Here is a 21686-nt window from a genome sequence, read left to right as displayed (position 1 = left end):
AGCCTTTTTGAAACACTTTCATCCTCTCTGTTTGGTTGGTGAGAGCGAGAAAAGAGAGAACGGTTCGAATACAAGAAACAGAGGAAATATTGAAGATACAACAAGAAGTGGGAAACTATGTGCAAGACTCGTTCGCTCAACCTAGGTGATTGTAGACATCACGAATGAGAGGGTTTCGACCAATCGAGGGTTTCGTACTCTTCCCTCTCTTCTTCTCCTTGACCGCATCTTCAAGCTTGATCGCCTGTTCTTGATCTACTTCCATATTGTCGTCGGTGTTGAAGGATAGAGTCGGGAGTATCGAGTTCGGAAGCGAGTAATTCCAGGTTTTCTCGTCGATAATCTTGAAGAATCGTTCGAGAACTTCGACTTTTGACAAGGTCGAACGAGAACCAATCACGATCAATTTACTCTTCGCTCGGGAGAGACAGACGTTGATACGTCTCCAATCCTTGAGGAGATCTCCGACCTACCGAGTCCAGAATAGACAGCTTTAGCGATTTGCGACGAGAACAGCGAGCAGTGATAGTGTGACTAACCTGACCGGCTTCATTGCTTCGGACACACGAGATGACGATACATTCTTTATCTCGACCTTGACTTCGATCCGCCGTGAGGATTTCGACGGAAGGGAACGAACGCAGTTTACGTTCGAGGAGATGGATCTGTTGGCGGTAGAGAGTGATGACTCCGATGTCCTCTTGAGCTACTTGACAGGCCGACAGGGTTTTGAGGATCTATAGATATCACGAGTGACTCGATCATGAGCGATCGAATGAGAGGGAAGAGAAGACGGGAGGGGAGAGAGCTTCTGACTCACCTTGAGGACGATGAGAGCTTCAGTCTCGTTCTCGATCAAGGAGACAGTCTTCTTTTCGCGCGCGGGTAGTTGGTCCGTATCGACGAAAACGACTTTTCGACTGTTCAAGGGAGGAAAATCTCGAGTTAGCAAGTTGATAGAACGAAAGCGACGAAACGAGGCTCACCTAGGATCAAGGACGTCTCGAAGCCATCGATCAGCTCCATCTAGCCCGTCCGGTTTCGGCAAACGCAACTTCCTTTGCGAAACCTCGAAATTGCCGACTTTGAGTAAACCATTGTAGACGAGCTGATTGCTCAGGAGCATGATGTCTTCGTTCATTCGATACTGCTGAGTGAGGTTAACGACGGCTTGCGGGTGCGATTCGGAGAGAAGCTTGAAGAGACTCGTATCGAGTCCACCTTGGCGAGCGTCGATGTTGCGAACCTGCACAAGGAGCACCGAGATCAGCATTGTCCTACGTCGAACGATCAGGGTAAGAGGGAGACATACGAGAGGAGGTAGTTGGTTGTGATCTCCGACGAGAATGAACTTGTTTGCGAATCGAAGAGGTCCGAGACAAGTCGGTAGCGTCACTTGCGAAGCCTCATCGACGATACAGACGTCGAAACGACGTTTGAGGAAGATAGGTCTGTTGAGCGAGCACAGTCAGCTACCTCTTACGAAAAGCTTTCGCCTTTGTCGAAGGAGAACTGACTCGTTAATTCCGAGAGCTGTCGTTGCGACGATCTTGGGCCTCATGAGCTTGTTATCGATATCGACGAGTGACTTGGAGTAGTCTTCGGGAGAAAGGGTGAATTGGTGCAAGCTCGGTAGGATCTGCGAGATGAAAGCTCTCTTCGAATCAGATCATTCCCAGACGAGCATTCGAAGAACTTCAGTCTCACCTTGTCACGATTACCGAGTCGAAGGATACCGAGACCGTCGTCTTTGACTTTGAGCAAGATATTGTCGACGGCAGAATGGGTGTAGCTGGTCAAAAGAACCGAGAGATTCGATTTGACGAGCATCTTGAGTAATTCGGCAATGACGGTTGATTTTCCAGTCCCGGGCATTCCAAGAACAAGGGCGTAATCTCGTGCACTCATGACCTTTTTGAGCGCATCGTGTTGATCAGAGTTGAGATGAGACGGGATCAATCGAGCTCGAACAGGTCCATCAAAACGAGGCGTTTCGAGATCGACGATGAGTTTACGACGACGTTCGTCTCCACCGTTGACGAAGAGTTGGAGGAGGTTGTCTCGGATTCGACCCATTCCGGTTGCTAATTCATCCTTGTCGATTCGGAAGATCAAATCGTCGCCTCTCTGCTGGTTTCGTCGAGGTATGTCGGTGAGAGATCGATCGAGACCGATGATGACCGAGTCGGGTTCTAGAGAAAGGAGGAATCCTCGAGCGATCGCGAGTACCGAGGGATTCTCGAGCGAGACGACGACCGGGTCGTTCATCGAGAGTGCGCCTCCGAATGTAGTCCTTCGACTTTGTGACGATTGAGTTCCCGAGAGAGCAGCGTCGAAGTCAGCTCGTCGGAGGCGATAGACGAATCGGTGGATCTTGTCGGCTTGAGATTTTGGTCGAATGTAAGTTGAGTCGACTTTCATGTTCGCGAGGCATCTATCGTTCCCCGAGAGTCAGCATCCTCGAGAGATTCCGGTGTCGACAAGGTTGACTCACCTCCCAGTCTCCTCTCTCTCGTTCGCCGTCATCGTCCAAATCTCTTTTCTGTATTTGAGCATCTCGCGTTCTTCCAATCGGATCAACTCTTCCCATTTCGAAAAGAACTTGGCATGAACTTCGTTGAGATGTCCGGTCTTCTCATCAAAGAGTACTTGTAGCGGGTTCTCTTCGTCCTCCGAGATCGCGGTTTCAGCTTCGACCGTCTGCAAGTTTGCGGAAGGAGGGTCAGCTATCGCCTTATTGACAGACTCGGGGTAAGGAGAGATACTCACTCGACGATAAACCATACACGCATCCGAAACGTAACAATTTCGACAAGATCGTTCTTCGTCGATCGGAGGCGGTAAAAGCGAGTGATCCTCCGCCGGAATCGCCTGGCTACTAGCTGGGATATCGTTCACTGGTGTAGCGAGCTGAGCCCATAGCGCATCTTCTTCATCGTCGCCGTCGTCATCAGTCGCTTGTGGCGGGAGAGCTGGAGTCGAACGAGGCGTGACGAAGAAAGGAGAAACTGCAGTTCGTCGATGTAGGATCGTCGCGAAGCGGTTTCGAGCGTGAATAAGACCTCGGATTTCGTTCCGAGCTGCTTTCACTTGATAGACTTCGTTCGATTGAGTATAGTAGAGTAGGCCCGAATCGATTTCTTCGTCTGCAAAGTTTCGACGACGGAGCGGTCAGCTTCCACAAAGTCGAGTGAGTCACGTTGAGGAGGAGTAGGCTTACTGTAGAGATCACTCATGAGTAAAGTGTAAAGCATCGTTTGAGCTCGGTGTTCCATTCCAGCGTTCGCTTTACCCGTTTTGATCTCGAACGGCATCGTTCCTCTTCGATTGAACCCGATCGAATCAGTGATACTCGAATCGAGGGATACATCGATCTTTCCCTTGAGTCCGTGACGAGGTGACCAGATATCTTCTTCGACCGCGAGCGTTTTGAGGACCGCTAAACGAGAACGAGCAGCTTCGGCGACTCGGGAATCGAGGAGATGGGCGTCCGCCTGTACGTGGGATGCAGAATCGTCAGTGACTGCACCATCAGTGCTGAATCAGCACGTCACGTACCTTTGGTTTGTCTCCGATGAATCGTTCAGCGAAAGCTCCAAACTCTTTACTTCTTTCCAACACTTGCTCCCTCGCCGCATCGAACGACAAATCAATTGACCATAGTGTCCCTCCGTTCTCTGCAAGGATCTCGTTGATCGTTTCTTTGTGGAATTCTTCGTCCCATCGATTCGCCAACAGTGATCTTTGCATCGTTTCGTGTAGCATGTTTCCGTAGATGAGAGCCGGAGTCGGAGCCCCAGACGAGCGGATGATTTCTTGGAGTAGAGCTTTTCGAGTACAGTGAGATGAATCGGCGACTTTCGTAGAGGAGACGAGAATGTCGGGGTGAACGATCAGGAGTCCGGAGGATCGATCGACGGTGAAAGGTTCGGCGGAATTAGTTGATGCGTCGTAGTCTCCGATGAGGTTGATGACATCGCCTGTTCCTCAAGTGTCAGCTCTGTCGAGTAAAGCGGAAGGAGGAGAAGTTCGACGAACCAGTTTCGATTTCGGTTTCACACCAATCGTCCGAGAGCTCAATCTTTCTGGTACCTTCGACCGAAGTGATAGATACAGTGAGTGTCTGTGGGATGGCGAATGAGGTCAGCGCGGGTCTACTTTTTCGACGTAGAGCGAGAATCGTGACTGACTGTTTTGCGATGTGAACTCGAGTCGATTCCTTCGACCACGCAACGAAGGTACCGCGAGCTCAGAGGCTTTTCGACCTAGAGTATCGAAGTTGAAATATCGATATCAACGTGCGCACCTCAGCAAGTGAAGCACTTCAGAGAGGGTCAAGAACGAAAGAAAGCTCACCTCGACAGGATTCTCTTCATCCTCGTCTTCCACGTCCCAGTCAATCCCCTGCATGAGCTCGTGGACTTCTTGATTCCCAAGTGCTTCCTTGCGACTGCTCATTCGGTCTACGACAAGAGGACCGACCGCTAGACCTTGATTTTCTTTTCTTTCCTCTAATTTCGGCTTTAACTCCTTCATCACCCCTTCTTCTGACTTGATTCTTCCGCGGAACATGACACCGTTAACCTTCTTCGGTGATAGGACGTTCTCTCGTGCGATCCTCTTCCTCGTCAAGCTTCCATTTCCCTCTTGCGATTCCTGATTGCGAGATTCTCGTTTGATTCCCTTCTTTACGACATTCGAATTCGATCCGGTCGCGCCTCCACGGGTCGCGAGTGATGATGTCGATGGTCGAGTCTGAGTTGGCTGAGAGGGAGCTTGGGTCTGAGACGAAGGAGGGAGGTCGAAGATGGATGAGTCGAGGTCGGAGAGTAAACCAGAGAGGAACGCCTCTTCGCACTTGACCGCGGGCATACAGTTCCGCTGAATAGAGATCGAATGTGATTGAATCGAAAGTGAGGAGGAGGAGAGACAGAATCGCGTTCAGTCGCGAATCGAAGAGCTCTCTCTCTCCAACTCGACTCACTCGCCTACCACCAGAGACCCACCGACTCGCCTCAACTCGATCCTCGATAGGCGCTCGGATGGCGGCCCAGTCGCAGTCCCTCAAGTTCAAACAACCACTCCTCAAAGTCGCGTCGAATTCAGAGTTAACGAAACGACTCAAGGCCTTACACGATGAACTACGAGACTTTGATCAAGACCTGATCGACCCTTCCTCCCTCGACAAGGTCGCGCGCGAACTCGTTCACCCTTCCCTCCTCCTTCATAAAGACAAGGCAGTCAAAGCGTTCACGGGTTGCTGTTTGGTCGATGTTCTCAGGTTGTACGCTCCTGAAGCACCTTACACTCAAGCTCAACTACAAGTGAGTTCCCCCTTTTCGAGGCCATCCCGATCCTTTCGCTCAATTCGTTTTTCTGCAGAGTTTGTTCGAGTTCCTCGTTCGCCAGTTCAAGAAAGTAGGAGACCCAAAAGATCCTCATCAATCAGAGTACTACTACATCGTCGATTCCCTCGCGACCGTCAAATCCGTCGTCCTCGTTTGCGATCTCGAATCGGGTTCCGAAAAACTCGTCGAACAAATCTTTGAAGAATGTTTCAATTCGATCGGGTCTAGCTCCCCAAGGAACGTCGAAATCGCGTTATCCGACATCCTCCTCTCTTTGATCGAAGAACTTCCTTCCCTCCATCATCGAGTCGTCGAAATCCTCGTCAGTTTCTTTCAACCGAAAATTCAAAGATCTCGACCTGCCGCGTTCGATCTCGCCGTTGAAGTATGTAGAGGTTCGAGTGACAAGTTACAACGTTACGTGTCGCAATACTTTGCTGAAGTGATTCAAGCTGCGATTGAAGGAAAGGAAGATTCGGACGAATCGGACGAAGAATCGGAAGACAGTGAGGAGGAACGAGCTCGACGTAAGAAGAAAGGTGCGAAGGGAAAAGCGAGTGCGAAAGGAAAGGGCAAAGGAACTTCGACTGGAGACGACGAAGATGTACCTCAAGCACTCGTCGCCGCTCACGAAATGATCGAAAACCTCAATCGACACGTCCCTTCCCTCCTCCTCAACGTTATTCCCCTCCTCTCGTCCGAACTCACTTCGACCGCTTCACCAAAGTATCGACGATTGGCGACGACTTGTCTAGGAGACATGTTTGCGAACCAACGGGGAGCGGGAGATCTCGCGGCGAGTTTCCCGCTCGTGTGGAAAGAATGGACGAAACGGATGTTTGATGTCACTCCGACGGTCAGGATCGCGGTTGCGGGATGTTTGAGAAAGATTTGGGTGCGACATGCAGAGTTGGGATCGGATATCGAAGGTGAGTCGTTTCGGCTAGTCGTTCGAAAGTCTTCCAGAACGGCGAGCTGATATCTGTCACATACAGCTGTTCTCAACAAACTCTTAGGGGATACGGACGAGAAGGTCAGGATCGCGGCTTGTCAGGTTTTCGAAGCGATGGATTACGAGACGGCTTGTCATCACGTTTCGAGTGAAATGCTGAAAGCGCTCGGAGATAAGACAGTCGATCGCAAGGTACGTCTCCCTTCGAGCGCTCCGTCTCTCTACAGCGAGCTAATCAAAGTTGAACACCAAAAACGAAAACAGGAAAAAGTGCGACAAATCGCTTACCGCTCTCTAGGGAGACTGTTCAATCTTGCCTATACCGAATTGTGAGTTCCTTTCTCTCTGCAGCGCTTCTCTCGCCCGCGCGAGAGCGGCTATTGATCCGCTGTTTCGAACGGAACTCGCAGAGAAGCTCGGGAAGAACAAGCTTGTCAGCAGTTCGGCTGGATCCCCGGCGCACTTCTCGATGGTATCACGTTCACAGACGGGAGTGGCTCAACGTCAGTATCGTCTCCAGCGATGTCGATCCGAACGCGCAGAGTTCTTACTGACACTCTTTTCTCCTCATAGCGCTACTCAAGTCGCTCTCGTCGATCAAACCTTCTCCGAATTCATTCTCCCTCTCCCATCTTCCGAATCCACTCTCTCCGAAGATATCCCGGCGTGGGTCGACAGGTTCCTCCAAGTCGAACGATTGCTCGAAGGTCCTCCGTCATTGCGAAAAGCTTTGATGCATTTGACGAGGCTGCAGGAAGGCAGGTCTGGAGCGGTGTGGAACGCTTACATCGAGGTTTGCGAAGTTAACAACGTGAGGATTGAACAAGATCGACAAAATGCGAGACATACTAACTGACCTCTTTTGTTGTCTGTGTCTCTCATTCACAGGGAGGTATCATCGACGACAAGGAAAAGGAAGCTGGAATCAAGGAGTTCCTCAACAAAACGATCAAAACGATCGCAAGTGAGTCCTGTCGTCTGAACGTCTTCTCAGGGTTTGAACCGTTGTTGTTAACTCATTGTTATCGCTTCTCTCCTCGTTCCATCAACCCCAGGCAAGATGCCGGACCCGATCAAAGCTCAAGCGGATCTCAAAACGTTCGCGAAACAGAACCAAGCGCAGCTCTATCGAGAGCTCAAAGTTCTGCTCGACCCTCAGACGGATCTGAAAACTTACATCAAGAACCACGTACGCTTTGTCTCTCGCATCCTGTCGCAGCGGGATCGATACTGACGCAGTTGCTGCTCGAAATCTACAGAAAGACTTGATGCGACGACTCGAAAAGATGAGCGACTCTGTCGCTTCTACATTCTCCTCCTTCATTCGACTCTCCTGCTACACGACCATCAACCGCTCTTCGATCCCTCAGCTTCTCAAACGACTCGTCCCTACCGCCGCTTCGACCGAAACTGAAGACTTGTCGGCTTCGGCTCGTCGCACTCTCGAATTCGTCTCGAAGACAAGACCGATCCTCTACAAGTCACACGTTGCCGAGCTCACAAAGATCGTCATGGCGACTGAGAAGGATGCAAACCCCGATAGTTCGGAATCAGCGATTGGGACGGCTCTTCACGCTCTCGCGAAACTGAAAGTCGTCGATGGATCGTTCGCTGTCGATTCGTAAGTGGGCCACTGGACTTGCCTTTCGAAGCTAGCGATCGTTGAACCCGTGGTGCTGTTACAGGAAACTGTCGAAAAGAGCTGTCAGTTTGGCGAAAGAAGCGAAAACCGTCGATCATGCCAAATACGCTGCTACTCTCATCGCATTGGATCGAACGAGGACCGGAACCGCAGACGATCTTGTCGAGGTGAGTCTCCCTCGTGTCAGGATTCCATTCTTCCCAGCTTCTGACGCTCAATTGTTCTTTACACAGTTTCTCGCGGACGCCCTTCCCGAGGATTTGCCGGAGGATCTCGTGCCTCACTTGGCTTCGCTGGCTCGAATCTCAATGTATGGACAAGACAGTTTCGAAACAAAGAGTGAGCAGATTTCGTCGGAATGCGTGAAGGTTCTGAGAAGAGACACTCGAGCGGCCGAGGTAAGCCCGGACTTTCGTAGCGTCGTTCATTCACCGCACAGGCTGAGGGACTCTCTTCCGATCCGCACAGATGTCGAAGGAGGAAGGCGCGACCTGGATAGAAGATTCCGACCTTCATCCTTTGACTTCCGCTCGACTACTCGCCCTCAAAGTCTTGACGAATCGATGCATCCCCTTCGCAAACACCGAATCATCGCCCACGGTCGCCGAACCCGTCATGAAGATGTTGTGGCATTACGTCGAGAGCGGTCGCCGAGTGGACGAGGAAGAAACGGTCGTTTCGTCTCGAATTCGTCTCGCTGCGACTCTAGGCGTTCTCAAACTCTTGACGACGAAAGATCCAGTCTTTGTCAAAAGCACTTTCGAGCATTTCGCTCTCTTGTCGAGAACCGCTCAGGTTCGTTTTGCTCGATGATCCTCTTTTCTGCGATCGACGAGCGAGACCTGGACACTGACGCGCTCTGACCTCACTCTCGCCACATAGGATACATGCTTCGAAGTTCGAGATGGCTACCTCCAAAAGCTGCTTCAATACCTACGCGCCGGTCGACTCCACAAAGCCGCTTTCCCTCACTTCCACATGTCTCTCTTCCTGATCGCTCACGAACCCGAAGAGGACCTCCGATTGCAAGTCGTTCACTTCATCAAGACGTATAGTCGTCGCCCTGATCGTGAGTCTTTCCTCGACTGTCCCGCGTTCGAACAGGAGTGAGACTGAAAGCTAATTTCTCTGTACCGTTGTCAAGGTCAAGCGACTTGGGAACTACCATTCGTTCGATTGTTGTCGCTTCTCGCTCATCATCCCGATTTCGAAGGAGAACACTCGATCGAAGAATACCGTTTGATGGCCAAGTGAGTTCTGCGAAATGACTGAATGTTCTCTCCGAACTCGCCTGCTGATTCCTCATTGACGTGGACCAGATACTTCGATCTCTACCTCGATTGTATCGCCACGAACGAGAACATCTCACTCCTGTACCATCTCGCTCAACTCGTCAAAGGAGCTCGAGACAAAGAATCCTCCGAATTCGACAACGTGCGTGTCTTCCCTCCTCTCATGCTGAGCATTCTCGCTCTCAATGCTAACGCTCTCTTGTCTGCATCAACAGAACCTCTACACACTGTCTGAACTCGCTCAACACCTGATCAAAGCTTTCGCCGAACGACACAACTGGCCTCTCACGACTCTACCCAAGAGTCACCTCGCGATCAAGTTACCGGGAGATACGTTCAAGAGCATCGCGGATTCCGCAAAGGCGAGAGAGATCGGTCAGACTGTTTACCTTTCGGAGGAAATCTTGAAAGAACTCGATGTGAAGGAGAAGAAGGTACGTCGAACATTTCGCTGCTGCTCAAGCCTGTGACTTGATTCCTGACGCATCATTTGTTGCTGATGTGACAGGTTGGAGCACCACGCAAACGAAAAGCAGTTACGAGTGAGAAACAAAGGTTCGTTTTCTCTCTTTCCCGTTCTCCCGTTCCATTCGCGAACTGACGATGATCCACCGTGGTACAGTCCGAAGAAGAAACGAGTTTCAAAGGCCGGAGTGAAGAAATCGACTGCGAAGAAACGCAAATCTGGACAAGAATGGGATTCGAGTCAATCTGAAGGAGAAGAGGAACCTTCCGAAGAGGAGGAGGAGGGAGCGAGCGACGCAGGCGAGAAATCGGAGACCAGCGCGAAAGGAAAAGTCGTCACGAAGAAGAAATCGGTCAAGAAGGTCGCAGCGAAGGAACCGACGAGGAAAGGATTGAGAGGAAGAGCAGGCAGGAAAAGTATGAAAGAAGTGGACGAGGAGGATGAGGAAGAGGAGGAAGATGAAGGAGCGTCATCATCTCGGGAAGATGCGATGAGTGTCGACGAGGAGGTCGAAACGCCAAAGAAGCAAACGAAAGCGAAAAAGGTCGTCTCGAAATCCACCAAATCGAAAACTCCTCCGTCAAAGTCGAAGAAGAAGACGAAGGAGCCTGATACCCGACGAGCTGTTCGAGGATTGACTCAACCTCGTGCGATCAAGAAGAAGGCTGATTTGGAACAAGTGAGCGACGTCGAAGATTCTGATACGCAGGGCGAAGCAGAGGAAGGAGAAGAAAGTACTTGATCCAAAAGCTCTAGCTCGGTTTTGCTTTATTTACTCGCTGTTTACTGTTTTTGTAGTCTAATATCGTTCCTTCTGTGCTGTCTGCCGGTTTAGACTTCGTTGGAAAAGTGAAAAAGAGTCTTTCGTTACAATCTCGTTTCAACTAGAATCCGAGCGAAACCTTCTAAATCAACGAGACCAGTTCCTTCCGCAGCAAACTCGAGCATCTCTGTGAGCTGTCAGATTAAAGAGCGTCAGAGATGCAGGCTCGAACGAAGGAGGAAAAGACCCGAGATTTACATCATCCTCTGTGAATTTCTCCTTCAGGACTCGACACGCTCGTTGCAACTCTGCCAATCCGATCTTGCGAGCATCCTGTGGTAACGAGAGTTGTGGACTGCTTTCGAAGAAGAGGTCAAACGTGTCCGAGGCGGCGGCGATCTTGTCCTTCGAGATTTTCGAATGAGGATCGTATTTGAGTTTCTTGCTCTTGCCCTTCGTTGACGTGTTGCCTTTCCGAGCTTTCGCCTTGCCTGATTTCGTATTGTCGAGATCTCCATCGTCTTCCGATGAAGGATCGGCTGATTCCTCCGACTCGCTCGAGAATTCGGCAAAATCAGTTTCCTTCAGCTCCTGATCTGCTGCTTCCTCCTCCTCCTCCTCTGAATCTTGTATCAGATTCGCTCTAGTCGAACGTCTTGTGTTTCTAGTGGAACGTCGTCGACTCGGCGGCGAACGGGCCCCCTCTTCCTCTCCTTCTCCATTTTCTCCGTCCTCATTGTTGTACTCGTCTCCACCCTCCGATCCTCCTTCCTCCTCCTGTTCATCGAGTAAGACTTCGAGAGCTTCAATGAACCTTTCCCTCCTAACGCTTTTCCCTCCTTCCGCATTTTCATCGTCACTCGCAACCTCCTCAAACATCTCCAACACTTCTCTCTCGGACCCACGAGGTACTCCCAAGTCGCGCAACGCACGAGATACGCGAGAGAGAGGGATACGAGTTGGTCGAGGTGGAGTTGGGAGAGTAAGTGAGTCGATTCCGCCAAAATCGACGTCAGGAAGTTGAGGGAGGAAACCTCCAGAGACGGTAGGATCGAAGGGTTGAGGATCGTAGCCGTCAGTCAATGTTGTAGAGGGGAAGAATCCTCCTCCTCCTGAACCCGATGGGAGAGCATTTGGAGCGCCGGCAGAGAAATTCGCGAAAGGTTGTTCCTCAGGAAAGAATCCTCCTCCTCCTCCTCCTGTGTGCGTCGCGCTGTCTGTAACGTCTGTCTCCATCGGCATAAATCCTCCCCCGAATGCGGCTGTCGTCGTTCCTCCTTGACCGTCGTCTGGGAAAGGTTGATTCATCGAAGAATCGTCTTGCATGAACCCTCCTGCTCCTCCTCCTGACTGCTCCGATGCGTCTATCGGATCGAGTAAGAATCCTCCTCCAACGCTACTGGTCCCGACTTGGGGCTCGATGCTCGTAATCGCTTGCATTTCGACCTCTTCCTCGTCTTCTTCATCGTCGTCCGGAATGATCATTCTCGCTTTCCCTTTCCTTCTCCTCCTACGTTCCTCAGGTGATAGTACTTCAGTCTGTTCTTGTCCTCCTTCGTATCCCGTAGCTTTGTCGAATGCGGCATCGATTCTCTTGATCAGATTCGCACGAGCCTGTGAGGGACGGAGGATTAGCTAGTATGGTTCAAGGAGGTAGAGAGAGATGTTCACTCACCATTCTAGTCGAGTTCAAGCGATTCCGAGTGCACGTGGGGAAGAGTAATCGAGTTTTAGATCAAGAGATCTCGGAGAAGACTGCGGGCGTTGAACGAGATTGTTGGAGATTGTTAAGTCGACTCGCAGTCGGGGGAGCGGCACAGGTAGAGCTAAGTATAACCTTTGCTGGCCGAATTTAGCGAGATTGAATCGAGAGAGCGTCATGATTCAACTTTTCGCTCTTTTACTCCCTCTCTCTTTCGCTCCCATCACAACCATGTCTCTCAGTCGACACGTAAACCCAGACCGTATCATCGAAGAGTCCCGCGAACATGCCAAAAAGCATGGAACGAAATCTGTTCACGATTTGATGCAACGTGCCGAACCCTCGAGGAGCAACCGACAACAACGAGATGATGGAACTGAACCTATCGTGAGTCACCTGTACCCTCTTCCCTCTTGAGCTCTTTGCTTTCCGCGTTTGCGCCTCGTTTCCTGACTGACGTTGCGAATTTCTTCCTCTCTCCCTCTCCGGTTTCGTCGGATTCCCCCATTCCTCTGTCGTTTTCAGCCCAAATACAGTTTCCCTTCGAAAGGAGTTCCAGGGCAAGAAGCATACGAAACCGTCACGACTGAATTATCGCTCGATGGAAACCCAACTCTCAACCTCGCATCTTTCGTCCACACTCATATGGACGATTACGGAACGAAGATCATGGTGGACAACATGTCCAAGAACTTGATCGATTCCGATGAGGTACGTCCTATCATCTCTCCTTGTACCCACTCACGAAGAATCGAGCTCAAACACTCACAAAAACGTTCGCTCGTTCCTTGCGCTCTCAGTACCCAGCAACGACTCTCCTCCACTCTCGCTGCGTTTCGATGCTCGCACAACTCTGGCACGCCGATTCGGTCAAGGAAGATGCGACAGGAACCGCGACGACTGGAAGTTAGTGTCTTCATCTCTCTCGGTGTCGTTTCGTGCTCGCTGTGCCGTCGCTGACTCGTTCCAACCCGAACAGGCTCCGAGGCGATCGCTCTCGGTGGACTCGCGATGAAGAAACGTTGGCAAGCGAAGCGTAAAGCCGCTGGGAAATCGATTCACGAACCTGGGCCGAATATTGTGATGGGTAGGACTCTCTACCAGACGATTCGTCGCTCATTCCTTACTGATAATTGTGGTTTCTTACTTAAGGTGCGAACGCTCAAGTCGCGCTCGAGAAATTCGCGAGGTACTTCGATGTCGAAGCTCGAATGGTTCCTGTCGATGCTTCTACGAACTACTGTATGGATCCTAAGAGAGCGATCGAAATGGTTGATGAGAACACTATCGGAGTTTTCGTTATCCTCGGTAAGTTCCCAGCTTCCAAATATTCCTCGCAGTACGATAAGCATGGTTATACTCAGCGTGCTGCTTTTCGACGTTTGAATAGGCTCTACCTACACTGGACACTACGAAAACGTTCAAGAAATGGCAGATCTCCTCGACGAACTCGAGAAAACTCGCGGAATTGACGTACCGATCCATGTTGACGGAGCTTCGGGTGCACTCTTCGCTCCGTTCGCTACGCCTTCGATGAAGTGGGATTTCCGTATCAAGCGAGTCGTTTCGATCAACACTTCTGGACACAAATGGTTAGTTCGGAGCTCTTTCTTTCTCAGTGATCTACGGGAAGCTTACGATATTATCTGTCGATCCAGGGGAAAGGCGTACGTCGGAGTCGGATGGGTCGTTTTCCGCGACAAGGAACATTGTCAGTTTCAAGTTCTGTTTTGTCTCTCTTCAGTTCCGTTCTGACTTCTGACGCGAGTCTTTTCCGTGCACAGTACCGAAAGAACTCGTATTCGAACTTCACTACCTCGGTAGCGTTGAATACAGTTACAGTATCAACTTCTCTCGTCGTACGTTGCCAACGTTGTCGTCTCGAGCTCAAAACGACGAAAACCTAACGATTCCACCTTCTTTCTGATAGCTGCCGCTCCTATCCTCGCCCAATACTACAACTTCCTCCACCTCGGTTTCGATGGCTACCGCCGTATCTCACTCCACGACGCGAAAAACGCTCGACTCTTTGCCCGCGCGCTCGAAAACAGTCATTACTACTCCGTCGTTTCCGACATCCACAAAGCTCGCGAACAAAGTCTCACGGAGAAAGCGAAACATTCGATCGGACTCGTCGACGATATCGAACATTACGTCCCTGCGTTACCCGTCGTCGCGTTCAAATTCTCTGAATCGTTCAAGAAGGAATTCCCGAGGATCAAACAGAGTGCGATTCAACATGGCTTGAGACAGAACAATTGGATCGTACCGAATTATGAATTGCCCCCGAACGCTCAGGATGAAGAAGTACTTCGTGTTGTAATGAGGGAAAAGTTTAACGAAGATATGGGTACGTCTTCTCTCTCTCCCTCTCTTCTCTTCTCTTCGAGTCGCTACTCAGGAACTGACTCCTCCGTTGTTGCCGTGTAGTTGAGCGTCTCGTCGTCGATCTCATGCAAGTAACCGAATCTTTGATGGAAGAACACAAGAATGACGTCAAGAACCCAGGATCTCACCTCGCGAAACCTCACAACAGTGCCGAGAAACGTGCGGCAAGTCATGGAGAAGGTACTCGTCCTACTGGACACGATTCCGTTTGCTAGACTCGTTGTTCCCGTTGCTGGTCGAATCAAAAAGCGTGCTCTGTAGTTCGGTTTTTTTGTGACTGTTTTTGATACTTCACTTCCCTACCTTACACCTGGAGTAAACTGTGTGAATACAATTCCTGACATCTGTGTTCGCGCTCGCCGGAGTACACGAGAAAGCTGGCCGAGATCATCGCAAGCAAAACGGCTGTGTCAAAATTTGACCTCGAGCAACCGACGATTCTCTCTGCCCGCTGCTAGTTTTACGAGTTTGACGTACTTGGGTCGGACTGGACGGCACGATAGACTGATGAAAGTGGATAACAATGGACAGAGTCAAAAGCGAGAATCGGGCAAAGAGGAAAACAACGTTGAAAACAGAAAAGACAGAAAAAGGGGATGACGAGATGAGGACAACGAGCGAGAGAGAGAGAGAGAGAGAACAGCTGAACCGACGTCCGGGTTACGAGTAGAACTAGAGAGACGATTACGATCAGCGGGATGCAGGGATGCAGGGAGATTGAGCGAGAACGGGGAAAAGACTTTATTTACCCTTCTGTTCTCGTTCTTTCCGAACAATGATTCACGGATTTCGGGTAACATGCGTTCTTCCAAGAGTCGTAGTCGTTCGTCGAGAGTGTTGTTGACAACGATTCGGGTACCGTAACCCTTGAGCAAGACACCACCGTTCCTAGCAACGTGGAACGCAAAAACTCGCTCAGTTTCCGGGTCTGTGACATGTTCAACTGAAGGAGGGTTGCGACTCACGATTTGTCACCTAGTTCTTCATTGACTTCGATCTTGACCTTGAACCCAATCTTGTCTTCGAATTCGCTCGCTGCTTCATCGGCGGCTTTCTTCAAGAGAGATTGATCTTTCGGGCGACCAGAGACCTGAATGTCCTTCTCCATCATCGTGTAGAGTGCCTAAACGTCACTCGAAGTATGAGCACAAGCTGTAATCGCCGATCGGGGAGAAAGGAAACTTTACTTGGAGGATCAAATCTTTGAGAAGAGCTTGGTACTTCTTCTCATCCTTTGTCACTTCGCCAATCCTCGATTTCGCCTCATCGAATACCTGTTCGAGGAGTTCCTCTCGTTTCTCGAGGAGTTGTAACCGAGCTTTGTTGTTCTGATTCGATACCGCACTGCAAAAAGTCACGTCCGAAGAAATTAGCTAGGCTGCCCTCATGATCGAGAGGAGAAGCCTCGAGCGAGAGGGGAGGTGACTCACATTTTCCTCTCAATCTCTGCTTGCTTCTTCTTCCTCTCTAAATTCGCATCAATGTTACTACTCTCTTGACGAACGATTTTCCCCTTTTCGATCGCGAATTCTTCGTCCGCTTTCACTTTGATCTCGCGTGCCTTCTCCAACGCTTCTTGTTTGATGAACGCCGTCTACATGTACCATTCAAGGGAAAGTGTTGACGGGGTGAGTAAGGGATGCAAGAGGAGAGGAAGAGGAGGAGGACGTTGTGGGCTGACCATTTTACGCATTTCGCTAACTACTTCATCGTCGGTGAGTCCAGGCATCTGTATATCGACGGTCAACGTGCTAAAGGTCAGTATCGAACGTTTCTTAAGGGAGGAGAGAGGGGTCGTTTGTGGGGGGGCTCGTGTCGAGCTCTCCCATCCATCTGTCTGATCCTGCTATCAATTCCAGCCAGCTCACAAAGCTGTGAGATCTTATGTAATTCTCAGAGTCGGCAGATAAGAGCGCTAGATGGTGGAGATGAACTGAAATGACGATGGAGAGGGAGGAGATGAAACGCTTCCTCTTGCCGACGACGACTTGACCTGGATCGCGTAGAGCTGCTGCTGGGTGTCGTTCGTCAGTCTGACTTACGTTGAATGATGTAGGGCGGTGGAATGAGATGAAGCGTTTCGGTCGTCGACGACCACAACTCTCTCTCGCTATAATTTCGAACGGTCGATAGCTCGTGACTTTGAGTATACTGTACCTTAATGTAACACAGTGCAAGTCAAGCATGTTAATCTCCTTTTTGCCCCCAAAATCATCTTAAATTTCCGCCAATTTTTTCGCATTACCAGCGCATTACCGCTGGCAGGTTTTCTTGCTCGCTTGTGCTGTATGTGCTTATGTACTGTATTATACTGGCAATCGTCGCGCAAAAAGACTTCCAGTGACTCCCAAAATGGAAATCTGATCGGGGAACCACAACGCGAAACGTTCCACTCTATCGTGCTCCTCCTTCGCCTCTTGACGACTACGCCGAGCTCTACCACCGACTTGTACGCTCGCCTAGCTTCGCTCCCCATCGCTGAAGAGGTTCAGCTCATCGCGACTCTGCGCGATATCTATTCTCGTCCGAATCTCTTTGATCAACTTCAGGTCGGACTCGAGACGGGATGAAGTTTGGCAAGACCTATTTGGAATCACTCGAGCATGTACCTGAAGAATGGAGGGAGCAAGCGATCGAGTACCGAAAGGTGAGCTCCATCATCATCCCCATCTCCTCCTCTCTCTCCTCTCTCTCCTCTCCTCTCCTTCCGAGCTGACTCGATCGAGATGGGATGATCCTACAGTTGAAGAAAGTGATCAATCGAGTCGCATCAGAATTGGAAGACCTCGGGTTAACTTCAGAGGTGTTGAAAGAATTGTTACAAGATTCAGCGAAAAAACGAAATTCACCTACCACGACCTCATCTGATCTTCCTTCGACTTCTTCCGCAACGACTGGACAACATACACAGTCACAGGAGACTATGAGATCGCCCCCGCCGCTGTTGAGGAGAAGGGAATCTGATTCGACTATAAGGAGGAATGGATCGAAGTTCGAGAATGGAGTTGGAACGAGTCATCAAGATGGAGAGGAGGACGAGAAAGATGGAGCGACGAAATCGAGGATAGAAGAGGTCAATGAGGAAGAAGAACAGAACGTTTTGGGAGAAGGGGTCGTGACGGTTCAACAAGATTCAGAAACGGATGAAGGAGTTTCAGGCGGATGGAAAGCGAAGGGAAAAGGGAAAGGGAAAGGCAAGGATGTGAGAAAGAGAAGAGTGAGAGCTACTTATGAACTAGCTGGTGAGTTCTCGGTTGCGTGAATCTTCATTCCGAAATACAACACTGACGATTCAACTTGTGAGATCGCAGGCACCTCGGAAGCCCCCGAACCTCGAATCCATCTCGTCTTCTCCTCAGCGTCTTCCTCCTCCTATTCTTCCGCATCCGACGTCGAAGGAGATGCCGGCTTACGAACTCCCTCCTCTTCGACTTCCGACCTCGAAGAGCCTTCTTCCCCTTCTCGATTCCTCTTTGCACGACATGTCGGTCCGCCTCCACCTTCTCGAAGACGCAGACGGAGCGCTCAAGGTCAAGGGAACGAATCGGCTCAAGATAGACCGAATCGAGCTCAATCCGATGAGCCTGAAGGTTCGCGAATCGTCGAATTACCGGACTCATCATCCGAAGCGGACAAGACGAAGACTCCAGAAGGTGGAAGTGGAGACGTTACGGAGGAAACGAACTCTACTCCGGGAGAAATGGAGGAGGTTGAATTTGAAGGAGCTGGGCCGAGAGCGAATGGGTTATTGAGAAGAATGTATGGAGTTGGAAGAGTTAGCGACGAAGAAGGGATCTATGAGCTTGGGGAGGAGAGTGAAGGCGAGAAAGTGGTCGTCGTTGCGAGTGATCTGACGAGGAAAGAGGAGCAAATTGCGGAAAGGGAGGGTGAAAGGAAACCAAGGACGAGAAGTCGGAGCGATGCGACATTGAGGAGTCAGGAAGTGACAGATCGGGACGGAGCGGAGAGCGTCAAGGAGAAGAAGAGAAGGGAGAAGAAAGAGGAGGAAGCGGAAGACGCAGCTCAAGCTGATGATGAAAGTGTCCTTAAGCGAGCAAAGTGAGTTACTCTTCTGCATCGAGTATATCGAACCGCTCGCTGATTCGTACTATTTCTGTTTGTCTAGACGCCGAAGAAGGCCTCGACAACATCGAAAAGAAGTCTACATCCCTCTCAACAGCGATTCCGAATTCCTTACCCTACTCGCCTCTGCACTCAACTCCCTCGCGACGCTCCAACTCGCCCAGAAACGTCAATTCAGCGAAGCCGTCTCCCTCCTCGCTCGAGAAGTCTCGAAAGTTTCTTCTCCAGATCGACCGAAATCGGATCTCTACATCTGGAGGGAGATCTTCTCCTTGTGGGTCGAAGCGGCGATCTTCGAATCTGATCGAGAGCGAGATCGAGGAGAGAGGAGCGTCGAAGAAGTCGAGAAGAAGTTGGATTGGTTCGTCGAACAAGTCGCGAAGAGGAAATTGGCAAAGAGGATGAGGAACAAGGAGAGTAGGGTCGCACTCGAAAAGTTCGTTGCGCTCAACGTCGAGTTGTTGGATCTGAAGAAGTTTCAAGTCGCGAACGAAGAGGCAGCAAGGAAAATCGTTCGTTCACGTTCTCCTCTCTACGAACAAAATTCCCACTGATCGTCAGAAACCATCGACCGAACGAACAGCTCAAGAAACACGATAAACGAACCGCTTTGACGGCTTCACTCGGTTTCCCGAAATTCATCGCCGCCGCAACGAATCTCTCTTCAGAACTCGTCGTTTCTTCAAACGGTACTCCCGAAAGACGAGTCCTGGCCCTCCCCGGTTTCCCTTCGTTACCTCACATCCTCTTGTCGACTTTCACTTCGACTCTCCTACCGATCATTCCGCAATTGGAGGATTACGAATGTAGTATTTGTGGAGATGTCGCGTTTAAACCGATTCGTTTGGGGTGTGGTCACAAGTTCTGCGGTAAGCACAAGCACCAAGCAACTCAGACCCTTCCCCCGATCTCTTCCTCCTCCGGCTGATGGACTGACTCCTCGACGACGAAACAGTTCGTTGCCTAGTCAAGATGCAAAAACGGGGACAAGACAACTGTCCACAATGTCGTTCCTCCGTCGTTCTCCGTGCCAACGCCTGTCAGTTCTCCTCTATCCCCCTCTCTCACTTCCAGCGTCTCAAGGTCTCAATCTGACTCTCTGCGTTCGAAATGCAGCGAACCTCGATCGAGAATTACAACAATTCCTCGTGAAATGGTTCCCTCACGAAGTGAAACAGAAGGAACGGAGTAATTCGAAAGAAGCCGCGAAGGAGGAGTTGGAGGAGATGGGGATTCCGGATCGGAAATGTTTGATCATGTAGATGTCGAGGGGGGTCGTTCCTCGATGGTGTTAGGTAGACAGGGAGAATGAAAGGGTGTTTAGATTACTTTAGCGTTTTTGCCGTCAACTTGTCATATTTCTTACTCACTCTCGTCGACGACGCCCTTCGATAGCGATGCGGAGAGAGTCAAGTCATAGCGAAGTGTGCTTCGAATGCAGAAGAGAAAGTAACGAAATTTTCATCGATCAAACAGCTACGTCAGACGATTCGCCTGGCTTTCAAACGTTAACTAAGAACCCCATCGACCCGGCCTGAGCCGCCGCAATCACGAACAAGAACTGAATCCTCCTCGCTCTCTGACCGTGCGAAGGGGTCGTCGAGTGCATGTTTGAGGAAGAAGCGGAATGATCGAGTGGTGATGCCGAAGGGTCGGGGAGGATTAGATGTCGAAGTGAACGGAGCTGTCACGAGGGAAGACGCGGGAGGAATTAGTCAGTGCGCAGTGGGGGAAGAAGGGAAAGGAAGGAGATAGAGAGACTGATTTACTTGGAAGAAGAAATTGGCGAGAACTACGTAAGTGAATACAGCCCAATACGACCAGCCTGTCACTCCAAGTAGACCCGCCAGCAGCGTGACGATAACTCTACGAAAATGAAGAGTAGGAGTGGGATTAGTCGTAAGCTCAAAGGGAAAAAGAAGTGGAATAGAAAAGCTAACCCAACGAATTTGTAACCTTCATACGCGAGTAAATCCACCATTGTCCCTTCCTCTCCGATCCCGAGCAAGTAACAACCCAGCTTGATACATACGAATTCGAGGAGGAGTAATCCGAACGCTTTCGAAGCGGTTTGACCGAGCATTGAAGGGTCGAAAGTTCCAGCTTTTCCAGCTGTGACGGCAGAGATCAAAACGTAGGTGACCAACGCCATGACTACCATCGAGTACGAGTGTCAATACCTTGAGACAGTCGTGAGAAGGGGTGAGAACTGACCTGGAATATACAAATCTGGACAATTAACATCTTCCCTCGGAGGTTTCCAACCCTCTGCAACTCCGGTCGTTTCACTCCTGACGACTCCTCTACTCCAAGGTCTATGTCTCCAAGGCCACAACAACAACCTCAACTTGTTGACGACGTAACGATTCGAAACGTTGAAACTATGTTTCAAGTGCGCGAGCGGGAGCAAACGAGTGAAATTCTTGTCGAGGTAAGCTTGTCCGGCGGATAAAGCGTGACTACCAAATTGCATCCCCATTTGTGCCGTCGCGTCGTTCATCATCGAACCCATTCCCATTGATTGACCAAAGTTTGCGAATCCATTCGAAGCACCTTGTTGCTGTTGCTGTTGCTGCATCGTTCGAGGACCTCCTCCTCCTCCTCCTCCTGATGATTTCGGCATCGTTTGCGGAACGTTGTTGTAAGCTGATTGATCCGGAGTCATCCATTGAACGTTCTCATTCGATCCTCCGCCATAAGAGTGTTGATTCTGATTCTGAGGGATATAGGCGTCCGGAGTCGTACCTCCTCTCTGCTGATTGTACCCATACTGCGGTTGTTGTTGATTCGGATGCAACTGCTGGGTAGCAGATCCAGAAGGATGGTAGTTGACGGGAGGAGAAGCGAATCGTTGATATTCCGACGACGAGTTCCAACTTTCGGGAGGAGGAGGAGATGCAGAAGGGATTTGTCGCACGGGGTGTTGAGGACGGGGATGTTGTAGAGGTGGTGGGGAACGAGCAGAGTGACCGTACATCGTAAAAGGGAGATGGAGAGAGAGAGAGTAAGTGATGAAAGTCGATGACGGGGAACCCTTCAAATTCTAACAG

At 50.4% G+C, this 21686-nt stretch overlaps 7 protein-coding genes across 7 annotated transcripts; 3 read left to right on the top strand and 4 right to left on the bottom strand.

Annotated features, from left to right (window-relative positions):
- Positions 1 to 136: 136 nt before the first annotated feature.
- DNA2 (bifunctional ATP-dependent DNA helicase/ssDNA endodeoxyribonuclease DNA2) lies at positions 137 to 4872 on the bottom strand (the record flags this gene model as incomplete). The annotated part of the gene is made up of 14 exons (XM_076630445.1): positions 137 to 469; positions 540 to 737; positions 821 to 920; positions 987 to 1246; positions 1313 to 1451; positions 1518 to 1639; positions 1708 to 2434; positions 2495 to 2700; positions 2770 to 3146; positions 3221 to 3494; positions 3559 to 3980; positions 4039 to 4123; positions 4191 to 4265; positions 4357 to 4872. 14 exons carry the CDS (start codon positions 4870 to 4872, stop codon positions 137 to 139), a joined length of 3834 nt encoding a protein of 1277 aa, XP_076489504.1.
- Positions 4873 to 5042: 170 nt separating this feature from the next.
- On the top strand, positions 5043 to 10442 carry PDS5 (sister chromatid cohesion factor PDS5; the record flags this gene model as incomplete). The annotated part of the gene is made up of 18 exons (XM_076630444.1): positions 5043 to 5324; positions 5383 to 6277; positions 6344 to 6492; positions 6565 to 6629; positions 6711 to 6803; positions 6874 to 7111; positions 7189 to 7264; positions 7356 to 7489; positions 7560 to 7921; positions 7986 to 8109; positions 8176 to 8340; positions 8411 to 8737; positions 8825 to 9011; positions 9087 to 9192; positions 9262 to 9376; positions 9450 to 9668; positions 9743 to 9789; positions 9857 to 10442. 18 exons carry the CDS (start codon positions 5043 to 5045, stop codon positions 10440 to 10442), a joined length of 4170 nt encoding a protein of 1389 aa, XP_076489503.1.
- Positions 10443 to 10567: 125 nt separating this feature from the next.
- On the bottom strand, positions 10568 to 12141 carry JCM6883_005988 (uncharacterized protein; the record flags this gene model as incomplete). Its single annotated transcript, XM_076630443.1, has 3 exons — positions 10568 to 10657; positions 10722 to 12077; positions 12139 to 12141. The coding sequence occupies 3 exons, from the start codon at positions 12139 to 12141 to the stop codon at positions 10568 to 10570; spliced, it is 1449 nt and encodes a 482-aa protein (XP_076489502.1).
- Positions 12142 to 12396: 255 nt separating this feature from the next.
- On the top strand, positions 12397 to 14768 carry JCM6883_005987 (uncharacterized protein; the record flags this gene model as incomplete). The annotated part of the gene is made up of 10 exons (XM_076630442.1): positions 12397 to 12552; positions 12691 to 12876; positions 12966 to 13071; positions 13145 to 13252; positions 13318 to 13473; positions 13556 to 13757; positions 13824 to 13876; positions 13950 to 14024; positions 14096 to 14515; positions 14596 to 14768. 10 exons carry the CDS (start codon positions 12397 to 12399, stop codon positions 14766 to 14768), a joined length of 1635 nt encoding a protein of 544 aa, XP_076489501.1.
- Positions 14769 to 15213: 445 nt separating this feature from the next.
- On the bottom strand, positions 15214 to 16282 carry VMA4 (H(+)-transporting V1 sector ATPase subunit E; the record flags this gene model as incomplete). The annotated part of the gene is made up of 6 exons (XM_076630441.1): positions 15214 to 15225; positions 15303 to 15441; positions 15519 to 15676; positions 15741 to 15897; positions 15984 to 16147; positions 16235 to 16282. 6 exons carry the CDS (start codon positions 16280 to 16282, stop codon positions 15214 to 15216), a joined length of 678 nt encoding a protein of 225 aa, XP_076489500.1.
- An 837-nt stretch (positions 16283 to 17119) lies between these two features.
- JCM6883_005985 (uncharacterized protein) lies at positions 17120 to 19898 on the top strand (the record flags this gene model as incomplete). Its single annotated transcript, XM_076630440.1, has 7 exons — positions 17120 to 17200; positions 17297 to 17795; positions 17865 to 18612; positions 18680 to 19148; positions 19220 to 19505; positions 19592 to 19675; positions 19753 to 19898. 7 exons carry the CDS (start codon positions 17120 to 17122, stop codon positions 19896 to 19898), a joined length of 2313 nt encoding a protein of 770 aa, XP_076489499.1.
- Positions 19899 to 20137: 239 nt separating this feature from the next.
- YIF1 (protein transporter YIF1) lies at positions 20138 to 21613 on the bottom strand (the record flags this gene model as incomplete). The annotated part of the gene is made up of 4 exons (XM_076630439.1): positions 20138 to 20320; positions 20406 to 20502; positions 20577 to 20790; positions 20851 to 21613. The coding sequence occupies 4 exons, from the start codon at positions 21611 to 21613 to the stop codon at positions 20138 to 20140; spliced, it is 1257 nt and encodes a 418-aa protein (XP_076489498.1).
- Between the last annotated feature and the right edge of the window lie 73 nt (positions 21614 to 21686).

This window comes from Sporobolomyces salmoneus (genome assembly GCF_050403485.1).
Source record: "Sporobolomyces salmoneus JCM6883 DNA, S_salmoneus_JCM6883_v1_ctg10, whole genome shotgun sequence".
NCBI lineage: Eukaryota > Fungi > Basidiomycota > Microbotryomycetes > Sporidiobolales > Sporidiobolaceae > Sporobolomyces > Sporobolomyces salmoneus.
This window is presented reverse-complemented; position numbering and strand designations above follow the sequence as displayed.